Source organism: Theropithecus gelada, chromosome 4, assembly GCF_003255815.1.
Source record: "Theropithecus gelada isolate Dixy chromosome 4, Tgel_1.0, whole genome shotgun sequence".
NCBI lineage: Eukaryota > Metazoa > Chordata > Mammalia > Primates > Cercopithecidae > Theropithecus > Theropithecus gelada.
In genome coordinates this window covers 68,125,801-68,138,406 of record NC_037671.1, presented here as the reverse complement: position 1 = coordinate 68,138,406, position 12,606 = coordinate 68,125,801, and the positions used below count along the sequence as shown (strand labels likewise).

Below are 12,606 nucleotides of genomic sequence, written 5' to 3'. Positions count from 1 at the left end.
CTTCATCTGACAGCATATATAGAGTGGTGTTAGCTTTTGGGATTGATTGATATTTATCTCCCCTCATGCAAAATCAAACCAAACCAAAAAATAAAAGTTGTAACCTACACAAGTATTTAAAGTATAGGCATCTAACCAAGACTTAACTACAGATTTTTCTGCTCTTTGAGACATCAAAATCTCATAAGATTATCAATAAAATAAAGATGATTTTGATGAGCTATATTGCGATTACTTCTACAAACAAACAAACAAAAAACATGGAAGAATCACTCACACTTATTTAGTGCAATTATTTTTTCTGCCTGAATTCAAAAATATACAAATAAAAAATTAAATGTTATTCAATGTTTTTATGACAAAACAATTGGGAAGGACCATATAAATATTGCATTACTCTGATAATAGATTCAAGGTCATGTGAGTAATATATTGGCTAAATGACCATAGAGCTTGCTATTTTATTCTGCAATGCTAAGCTGAATTACTAGGGCAAGATGTAAAGATGGCATTCGAGCCTCTATAAATTCTAAAATATCAGAGCTTTTAAAAATTCCTCATGGAATTCACATTGCAATGTGCCTTACACATTAGGTAATGCAATCCTATCTTGAGATGTAATCTGATGGCATCATTACACACAAACACATTCATCATGCTGTACTGAAGATTCAGAAAGAGAATGTTTTTTTTTTTCTCTGAATGTAACATCTCGCTGACTTATATTCCTGTTAACTAGCAGGCAGCTGAAATAACTTAATGGACTTTGAATATTTAGCCCAAAGTAATGTAGGAAAACATCTGTCACTTACGTTTTGGCGTCATCCCACAACACACAATAGGGATTCAAAGTACCCTAAAAAAAAGCAAAGAAAGAATGCATATATCTTGAGTACATATTATAAAAAGATTGAAGGATTATGTGAAATAGAAACAGAATGGAAGATTTCTTATCTTGTGGTAAGAGATACTTTAATGATTTATTTTCAATTATTTATAAGAAATTCACATTTCCTTTCTCATAGATTTAGTGACCCATTTTATAAAGTTCTATGAAAACCGTATCTTTATTCCAAACACTCTAACTTGTATTTAGTTTTCCTGGAAATTAAAAGTGAAGCTTTCATATACCATAAGTCTATATTTTGATGATTTTGATTTTATACTTATGTCTCTAAAACATTAGTTGCTAGATTACTTTCTTTAAGATCATAGTATTCATAATATTGAAATCACAGTGACATATCTTATAATATGCACATGTATAATCATCACCACTACCTCCTCGTCAGCCTCTAGTTGATGTTTCCTAGAGACAAGAGGTGTCCATTTCTTGAGTTTGTTGACTTGCAATATCATCTTAATTAGCATATTATATTTGTATAGGATAATGTCTAATGAAATTTTAAGTGAAAATGCTAGATTTTAAATTTATTTCAATAATTGTGAATTGAGTACCTGCCGCGACCTTCAAGATAACACCATGGGTTTTTCACACTGGATTATTCAATGTACTTCTGTTTTGAAGAGTTCTAGTATATTTAGATACATGTATCTACAGATTCTGTCATACGCCTGAAGAATCTTCTCTTATCCATTAAACATACACTGTTGGTTTGAAGTCCTCTCATCCTCCACATGACTAATTTCCTGGAACATACACTTTTAAAGTGTATTTAGGGAAATCACTCACTTGAGTCTGACCTGTGCACAGCAAAGCACTACCACTGCCTCTCCAAATCAGGTGCCCTCTTCCTAATAATGCAAACTAAGATTGTATTAGATATTTGGGTAGACTCTTCTTGAGCTAGATAGGTATTACTCATACATGGCAATCTCTGCTGAGCTTTTAAAATCCTGATTTTGGCATCCCACACATCCAGTATTGCTTTTAAGCTTTGTGTCATTACAGAATTAAAAAACCAAACATGATTATCTATGTCTTCATCCAACTTAGTTACTGATAATAATAATTAACAGACCAAGGCAGTTAAAAGAGTCCTGAGGCCCGGCACGGTGGCTCACGCCTGTAATCCCAGCATTTTGGGAGACCGCGGCGGGAGGATCACGAGGTCAGGAGATGGAGACCATCCTGGCTAACACGGTGAAACCCCGTCTCTACTAAAAACACAAAAAACTAGCCGGACCAAGTGGCAGGCGCCTGTAGTCCCAGCTACTCAAGAGGCTGAGGCAGGAGAATGGCGGGAACCCGGGAGGCGGAGCTTGCAGTGAGCTGAGATGACGTCACTGCACTCCAGCCTGGGTGACAGAGCGAGACTGTGTCTCAAAAAAAAAAAAAAAAAAAAAAACAGTACTGAAACAGGCCACTGCCTTCCTTCCACAGGTGGAAACAGTCCCTCATAGACATTAAGCTATGACTCAGCCCTCAGGCTTCAGTGTTGTCTACAAATAGTTAATCACTGGAGTGTAACTGGGAAAGAAATATCTTTGAAAGTCCAGAGAAGCTCTTTTGGAGGTGTGCCTTTCTAAATGTTGTTTGATGGGTCCATTCTAAATTTTTGCTAGAAATAAATAGTAAGATCGCTGTTCTAAAACATATGAAATTAACTCAAACCTTACATATTATTCATTTTAATTGGTACATGACTAACTCTAATATTGCAGCATCCCAGTTATTCTAAAAATTCCCTGAAAGACCACATATCTAAGGTATCTTGGATATTTTTTTTAAGCAATCAGAAAATGCATTTGGTTTTGTTTCCCATTCTTCCTTTAAAATTTATTTAGTAAAAAATGATCTTTTTCTTGCTTCTGGATGGAAATTTAGTCATAATTTGAAAACAAACAAACAAACAAACAAAAAACCAAACTCCAAAGTTTTGAGTCACTCTTAAATAACAGGCTTTGGTTGTCACATTAAATCACGATAGTCATGTCATTAGCAATTGAAAATGATCTGTTACAAACAATAATCAAAACATAGAACCTGATTGAATGTCAGATCATCTTCCCTCCTGCAGATGAAGGCCAGGGCGGAGGTGGGGCATGACTCTGCCAGTGGCCAGGGTGATAGAGGGGTGAGGGAGGGGAGGTAAAGGAAGCAAAAGGTTTTCACCTGCCTGCTAAGGTCCAAAGCCAGTTCTGAGCAATCTGGCCCTATTTGATGATTTATGTTGACTCTTCTCACTGATACAGCCAGGTGGGAAGGGCTCCCTGACAGAACCTCCAAGGCCTGAGCACTGTGAGGAATGTGCAGTTGGGTGAGCCTTGGGAGGTTCACACCATTTGCAGGGGAGGAGCCTGGCCTCTCCTCTCCTGGGGTGGAAACTGGAATTCAATCAGCCAGGCAGGAAGCCAGCTAGCAGGACTCTGGCTTTGCGGAGGGTCCCTGTTTTATTTTTATCCCCTGTTTTCCCAATAAATTCCATTTTTTTTTCTCACCCTTCAAAGTGTCTGGAAGCCTAATCTCTTGTGACCATGTAATAAGAACCCGGCTCTTAGCTGAGCTAAGGAAAAAGTCCTACAACATCGCCAGCACTTGGGTGGATTCTCAGGAGACTCCCTTGCTGAGCCCCATTGGTAGTCAAACCTCTTGGGGCCTCTCCTGCCGGGTACTTCTTACCTCCCTGCAGCTTCTGCCCTTTGATGGGGTGGGGTCTTATTACGAAATGCTCATATCTCCCTACACTATGCTCCTAAAGTATAATAACACTGTCTTTCCTGAAAAAAAGTCATAGTCCTATAGAAGTAGATGAGAAATATACACATGGAATGTTCCTATAGCAATCCAAGCAAAATGTTTACATAAATATCACTAGCCATAGTTTACTAAGTAAAGAACAAATGAGGGAATGGAGCATCATGGCCTATGCTAGTCAGCACAAGTTTCATAGACGAAATGGGTTATTATCTGGTTCCTACAGAAGGCATAGATCTAGATGTTCTAAGGAAGGAAAGGGGAATGGTGTATTAAATTTGTTTCTTATCTATCTTATAAGATCCTGTCTAGTCTTACCTGAATTTTTCATATAGCTTGTGACTTTCTGATAAATCCACAGCACCGCCAAAATGCTGTCATAAAGTTATGCTATATTTACCTAGGGCTTTGTTCAAAGGAGCTCAGATAACCTTATAGAAAACAAATTATCCTTGTAACATCACAGTGAAGAGTATGGGAGTGTGCATTTCAAGGATACAGAAACCAAGTGCAGCTGAGGAACTTGCGATAACAGATCCATTAAATCTAATTGGCTGATTTTAATGAGGTATAATGTAGGATAAATCTTTATATAAACTAATATAAGATACTGACTATAGGCTTAATATTTCACAATGATTGTTCACAGTAGGGCCACAACAACAAAAACAAAAAATAGAAAAGAAACATCATGTAAACTTAATTGTTTGGATACTTCTTTCCTTTTTATCACCATAAAGAAACTGATTTATTCTTCAAAAAAGGTTTCAAAACGAGAAATGCTTCTTCTAATCTTTTTCCATGACTTTGTCAACATTCAGTTTTATTCTCCATGTTCTTCACCCCTTACTTCTTAGATCCTGCTGCATGCTTCTCTTTCTTTTTGTGCTTATGGAAATTTAAACACCATACATGTGAGTATTATTATAGGTTCCAAAATGCATCATTCAATCTTAGGTTTCACTACACATTCTGGGATACACACCATAAACATTTATTCTAGTATGGTCACCAATATGTGAGACTGTGAGCTAAGGTCAATAGTTGGAACATTTGAAGTTTAGAAAAATAAGCAGAACAAACAAATGAGAAAAAACTTAGTACCTGAAAACACTAGTCACTTAAGCAATTAGAATGTGAGATGGAAAAAAAAGTAACCTATGATGAATGGATTCCAAATATTAAAAAAAAGAAAGCTGGCTACAAGGTTTTGCTGAGTAAGTGCCTGTAAAATATTTGTTATAATTTTCATTTACTTTCCTCAAAGGGACTCTGTTACTAGATCTGTTATGAGGAATTTACAGAAAATCAATAACGGGAAATAGCCCAATATAAAAAAATGTAATGGCAGGGCTAGAGGAAAAGAGAGAAGCTAAGTACTAATCTGTAGAAGTAGATTTAACAAATGTAGTAAACTAAGAAAACAAAAATTCTCAGGTAAACAAGACAGATGGGTTAAAGAAGATTAATTTACCAAACTATCAATAAATAGTATATATTGACCTACCAAATGGTAACACTGCACATATTTGGAAACTTTTGAAAAGGAAATGCTATTCTTGACAAACATATTTTTGGCAAAACAAACAAAAACTGCCACTCTTGGTTCCATTCAAAACAGCATAGCTGAATTCTACATGTTTCTACTTACTCACTTTTAAGCATTTAAAAAATTCACCACTGCTCAAATTTCTAATTGCCGTAGATGTTCTACACACCACTCTCGAGTGTCTTCGCTATTTTCTTTTACTTCTCTCCTCTGTTCCGTTATCAACCAAACAAATATATTTACTTAAGAGTAGAATATATCACTAGCTTTGCCAATGTATTTCAATGGGTGGTTCTCCCTTTTGTTGGACTGCGTGACTTTTTTTTTCTTATTTATAAAATAGATGATCTGGACATCTTTTCTAGCCCTCACTCTCAATGATTCTAGAAATTCATTTTATTCTTTCAAAACTCTCTCCTAGGTCTTTTTAAGGAAATACTCAACTATGTTATATTACCCTCACAAAGTGCAGAAGTCAGAAGAGATAGCAGGCAGATGATCACAACAAGTCTAACCATTCTGCAACCATTCTGAATTCATTTACTAAACACCTGTTACATTCCAAGAACCATTCAAGGCACTGTGATACAAGGATGAGTCCCTGCCTCATGTATTTCACCATAGTGAAAGGCAGAGAGAGAGAGGTATGACTATGTACGACTAGGAAAATAGAGTGGATAGTACTTTTGTTTATTAAGAAAGCTTCATCAGTAAGATTATCTTTGAGAAGAGATCTGAAACAAGTTGGTTACAGAAAAGATAACAATAATATCACAATACAAATGACCAAGTTTCTATAAATTTTCCCTGGTGTTTTAAATTTTAAATATATTCAATGCATATGCTACCTTAATCACACTCTTGCTATCTTAATGATGCTTTCAAAGTGTTTCTCTGGACCTACTTCAGAATAAACTGGGATGAATACAAAAAATGTGGATTCATTGGCAATAGGAATGTTAAGGTTGAGACTAAACGTAGAAATCTCCATTTTAATAATGACAATCTTGCCTCTTCGTAATTTTTTTCACATCAAATTTAGAGAATCATTGCTCATGATACACATGGCAGAAATAACATGCTGAAAACATTTAAACCTACTCGGTAATTTTGAAATAAACAATGCATTACTATTTATCATAGTCACCATTCTGTGCAATAGATCATTAAAGCGTGTTCCTCCCGTCTACTGAAACCTTGTGAGGTGATGGATTTGTTCATTACTCTGATTTAAGCATCCTATATTGTAAACATATATCAAAACCTCTCATTGTACCCCACAGGTCAATACAATTATTATTTGTAAATTACAAACACAATTGCTTAAAAAAAGAAATAACGTGGTTACTCTATTTTTACTCAGATGTTTGAATGCTTGGTGGTCATATGCCATAATAAACTACTAATCTTGAAACTTCAGAACTTTTTTGTACCTTCACAGCCTCCTTGAAACAAAAATAATCTCTTTTCTGTAGAGGCAAAGCAAGTAAATAGGCAAAGCAGCTAAGTGCAGGATGAAGGGCAGTGACTTCATCATAACTATTTGACATTTCCAGTGCTCTGAGTTAGATGTTACAGAATGAATTTTTCTGTCACATTGTTCAGTGAGTTGACATTGGTCTCTTGAGTGAAGGGGAGAAAGACTCTTCAACTGACACTGTATTGTCTGTCTTTAATTTCCTAAATCTTAGATGGCAAGGCATTACTGTAAAATGACCTGGATTCTAAGTTTATCCTCTCTTTCTTTCTCCACTAAAGATTAATTGTTATTATTGTATATAACTACCCACATAGATTTTGGAGATTCCTCAAGAATATTTCCAGTTTGCATAACTGGATCTGCAAAAGACCAATTCATATCTTGTGCATATTATTTATTTATTTATTTATTTATTTTGAGAGAGAGAGTCTCACTCTGCAGCCCAGGCTGGAGTGCAGTGGAGTGATCTTGGCTTACTGCAAACTCTGTCCTCCGAGTGCAAGCCATTCTCCTGCCTCAGCCTTCTGAATAGCTGGGATTACAGGCGCCTGCCACTGAGGCTGGCTAATTTTTTTTTTCTTTCTTTTTTTTTTTGTATTTTTAGTTGAGATGGGGTTTCACCATCTTGGCCAGGCTGGTCTTGAATTCCTGACCTCATGATCCACCCGCCTCGGCCTCCCCATAATTTTAATGATATTTTAGAAGGACACATTCAAAAAATCTCAGGAATTGCTAAGGGAAGCAAGACATTAGTAGATGTAAATTTTTCCACAGTCAAATCTATCACAGGTCACTAATATTTGATCAGTGAGAGGGACTCATTTCAGGGTCATGTCTTTTAACATATGAACAATTCTACAGGGCCTTAAAGAGTAAAACACCACACAAGGGGATGCAGCAGTGAAAAAGTACAATATAAAACTCAACAGGAAGTAATCTCCTGGATGTTCTTCTCTAATATTTTCTCAAAGTTGCGATAAGTACTGTTCCATATTTTAGTATTTTAAATGATACTTAGAAGGAGCTAAATCTGGGTCTTATGTTCAGTTTTTAAGGGATAGCTGTTGTGTACCTAAAGTCTAAAAAAACACATTGAGAATACAATACTGAACTCTTACTTGTTAGGAAGTTGGAAATGTAGATAATTTGGATGGATTTTATGAGGATTCTCATCACATTGAAAACCAGATAAACTAAGATGGAATGGAAAAAAAAAATGGCTTTAGCTAAAGCAGAATTACATGAAGGCCATTGAAGTGAGAAATGTAGAATACTGTTTTTATCAGGATGAGTCCCATCCATGTTACATAGCTATTCACAGAAAGTTGGCAGCTATTTGATTGGAATACAAGGGGAGGACACATATTTAATATCACTTCTGCTATGTAGTTAGTAGCCTACATTAACCAGATGACACTATTTTTATAGATAGGATAACAGCTTGCTCCTCTAATTTCTGAGATATATCACTAACCTGTGTTATTTCCAGAGGAATACTTTCCACTTGTCATATGGGAAGCAGTAAAAAGTAGAACTATCATGAGGACATTTTTACACGTGTATCCTTCAAAGAAAATCATTGCCTCCACATATATGTCTCAGAGTGCCCTACCTGTATGTGATTACACCATTTCCAGTAATGGCTGCATAGAGTCTGGTGTACGTCTCAGCAAACAAATGGGTCTTCTAGAGTTAAAAATGTTCAAGTATTTAATATTAATTAATGTGGCAAACAACTTTAATAAATAAATAAATTAAATAACTAGATTTTATATAGGTACAACATATAGCCTATGTCCTTTTCTTTTACATCCAAAAGGACTATAATAATATGCCCTAATAATAATTATATAGGGCTATAGCAGAGACAAGGGCAGTCACACAGAAGTTCCTCTTGACATGTAACACACATATGCCTTTTGACATGTACTCACACAAACATCCCTTCTGACTTGTAACACAACACAGTCATAGGTTCTGGGGATTAGGATGTAGACATTTTTGGAGGAGTCACTATTCTGCTTATTACACAGGCGTTGACAAACAATAGCCCATAAGCCAAATCTGACCTGCCATCTGTTGTAAATTACTTTTATTGAAATACAGCCACACCATAGTTCAGTGGATGTGACAGAAGCCATTATGACTCTCATGCCTGAAATTCTTTACCATCAGACTCTTAACTAAAAAAGTTTGCTGACCCCCTGCTCCAACAATAGCACAATCATACTGAAATGTTTTTAAAGAATATCAATTATGTATTATAAATATAAATAAACTAAATTTGAAACATGAGAAGGATGTCTACTCAAGTTAAGAAATTTAGGCTATAACCAAAAAATGTAGCTAGAGAGCAATTTCTATCTCAATTTCAGTTGTTGGAAGGGCCTTCAATCTACTTGTCTAGTAGCATTTCAAGACTCTCTAGAAAAGTTACCAAGAACTGTAAACAGACAAAATATCAGAAACCACTTCCAAATGGATAAGCTAGGGCAGAAAAGTAATTCAAAAAGTAAAGGCATATCAAACAACCCTTTGTGAAAATTACGGATGCACACACTGAATTTTTTAAAGTTTTGCCAAATAATTTTTAAATCCTTAGGTTATTAACCTTTATATGCATGAAAATACCCACCGATGAATGTTGGAATTTCTTTTCATTGTTTCTCATGTTTATAATGAAGATACAGTTGTCACTGTGTTTTCCACTATGATTTACAAAGGTCATAGGGTCATGGTTAATTTTCATTTAAAATTACTTTATACACATAAAACAAATTTCTTTGTCAGCTTCATACCATTAGGATGCATGCAAATATGGCAAAGAAAACAAAACCTATAAGCCCAAATTATCATTAGATCAATTTGAGAACTACAAACATAATGTATTATTTATGTCAACCCTGAAAGACAGCAGCAGCACCCTACCTACATCATTTGGAGTTGATGCCCAGAGGAAAAAAAAAATTTAAAGTCAAGATGAGACTGCAGGCTGGTGTGGTCCACTCTATCCTTCCATTCGAAATGGAACTACATAAAAACTTCATTTGGGAAAAGTATGCATTTTCAGGCTTGCAAAGTTGATAGAGCATGAGATAACTAAAATACATTTACCTTCTTTTTCTTCTAACTCATCTTTAAATATAAAGATGTTATTCACCTTGGAAAGTCACAGTAGGCCTAGACCTGTCAGACACAAGGGATCCTAATAGTATATGTGTTTGTGTACATAGGGATCTATTCTATTGCACTCATTGGGCCTCAAGAATTATTTTCAATAAGATGATTAACTTTCCTTATGCATTATAGGTTCTAAAAATTTGATGAGTATAAATGTCACTCTTAAGTGATATAAAAAACAAATTTTGGGGGGGGGGAGGAGAAAAAATTTGATATTTCTTGAAAGCCATTAATTATTATGCTTAAGCACTAAAGACCATATACCCTGACTTTATAAGTCATGACAATGAAGCCATCAGCCTGAAAAACTGAACTAAGAATAGTGTCTTACTAATTAATGACATAATCTGGTTAACGCTGCAATTGGCTTTGCTAAACACAATTTGGAATTGCCAGGTTCCATATTTTATTACCTATTCCTATTAGTTTCCAAGAGCCTTATTATATTTAACATATTGTAAATGTTATTTGTTAAAAAGTTTTCTGAGACACACTTTTAAAAGAAAATGTTAACAGGCTTTTCCTGTTAACTCACTATAACTCACTATAACTACTAATTCCCATCTTCCTTTCTTTTTTCACAAGACATTTTAATAAAATGTAACTTTCAAGTTATTCTTTCCTGAAAGTACAATGGATACTTTTGATATAAGAAAATAGGTGAAAGTAGACAGATTTGATATTAGAGATACATCATTTCTAAAAAATTTTGCAGGCAACAAAAATGGGCATGCATATGTATATACATGCATATATACATAATTGTATATATTAATATATATGTAGGTGTATATGTGTGGAGGTTGGAGGTGGGGGGTGGGTGTGTGTATATTAGTTGTCTCTTGTTATCCATAGGGGGTTGGTTCCAGAACCCCTTGCAGATACCAAAATCCATGTATGCTCAAGAATCTTATATATATTTGCATATAACCTATCCATATTCTTTCATATACTTGAAATCATCTCTAAATTGCTTAAAAGACCTAATACCACCGGGCGTGGTGGCTCACGCTTGTAATCCCAGCACTTTGGGAGGCCGAGGCAGGTGGATCACCTGAGGTCGGGAGTTCAAGACCAGCCTGACCAACATGGAGAAACCCCGTCTCTACTAAAAAATACAAAATTAGCCGGGGTGGTGGCACATGCCTGAAATCCCAGCTACTCGGGAGGCTGAGGCAGGAGAATCACTTGAACCCGGGAGGCAGAGGTTGCGGTGAGCCGAGATCGCGCCATTGCACTCCAGCCTGGGCAAAAAGAGCGAAACTCTGTCTCAAAAAAAAAAAAAAAAAGACCTAATACCATAAGACAGTGTAAACACTATGTAAATAGTTTTTATACTATATTTTTACCTTTGTATTATTTTTATTGTTGTACTGTTATTTTTAATTTTTTTCCAAATATTTTTCATCTGTGGTTGGTTGAATCCACAGATGCAGATACTGAGGGCCAACTGTATATATGTGTGTGTGTGTGTGTATAAATATATATGTGTGAAAAAAATATATATACACACACACACATATATATATATATATATATGAAGTTCAGGCTTTTTCTAATAAATTTCAGTCTGCATATTTAAGATCTATTTTTTCTTCACATTTCAGCTAACATCGTATTTCAAAATGAACCTTTTTTGTCTTCTCTTCAATGGAAATAAACTAATCTCAGTACATAGAATATATTTTTATAAGATTGGTAATAATATTATGATATTCAATAAATAAATCACATATTCCCTCCCTTAGTGAACAGTTATACTTCCCAAAGTATTTCACAAAATCTAATTTTAGCAATAAAATAAATGTAAATACAATAAGCTTTAGAAATTCAAAACAGTAAAGTAGAAGGGTTGTATGCATTGTACAGACAACAGTGAGATGGACATTTTAAATAAGAGTCCAGAGCAGCCCAGAGAGGCTCAGTTGTGTGGTCAGTAACTGGAGGAGCCTCTGAGGAGAGGCACGATGTGCACGGCGGAGAGTCTAAACAAGAGCGCCTAGAGACTTTTTCTTCTCTAGCGTAAATTGTTCCTCTTTCTATTCTCCTCTCCCTATCCACTTTTTGTAACACATTCGTCTACATGTATACATATATTTTAAATACGGGCTTTCTAGAGTGGAGATAGTATTCTTGTGGGAACCTGGTCAATTCACTTACTCAAAATACTGAAAGACACAATTAATTCTAAGTGACTTGGGATAATTATCTCATCATTCTTCCATGCTGACTTTCATTGTCATTCCAGTACTAGCTGGTGCTTAATAAAATTTGTTGACTATGTTCTTTGTTTTCCATATGTAGAAAATATTTTTTGTACATGGTTTATATCTTTTGTAAATCAGCTGACAAAATACATTTCCAGAAGATAAAAGACAGACTCAAAGCTTAAATACGTTCATTTCAAAAAGTTTTATTATACTCAGATAGTGAGACTATTTCAACACTATTTTTGAGACTACTCTTTTTTAATTTATCAAAAAAGCTTCCTTTAACATGTTCTTTAAGTTCTAAATAATGTTTTAATCTTTATTTATGTAAGTCTTGTGATTCATTTGCACAAATGTTCTCTGCATAAGAAACAGAGTACACATTCTGACACTGGGTGCTTTTTCAGTAATTCTATAATCTGATACAGGGAATTAATATCTCTTACTACTTTATCCCAAAGCTTGTAACTGTAGATAAACAACAAAAACATATTTTCATAAAAAATTTTGAATGCACAAATTCTTTATT

At 35.0% G+C, this 12,606-nt stretch overlaps 1 protein-coding gene across 2 annotated transcripts in view; it reads right to left on the bottom strand.

The window, feature by feature from the left end:
• ADGRB3 (adhesion G protein-coupled receptor B3) overlaps positions 1 to 12,606 on the bottom strand; it is a 756,359-nt gene that overhangs the window by 322,415 nt on the left and 421,338 nt on the right. For both annotated transcript variants that reach the window (XM_025383888.1, XM_025383889.1), the window contains one exon: positions 813 to 856. In XM_025383888.1, the coding sequence (XP_025239673.1) occupies positions 813 to 856 (44 nt within the window). The remainder of the gene's footprint in view (positions 1 to 812; positions 857 to 12,606) is intronic.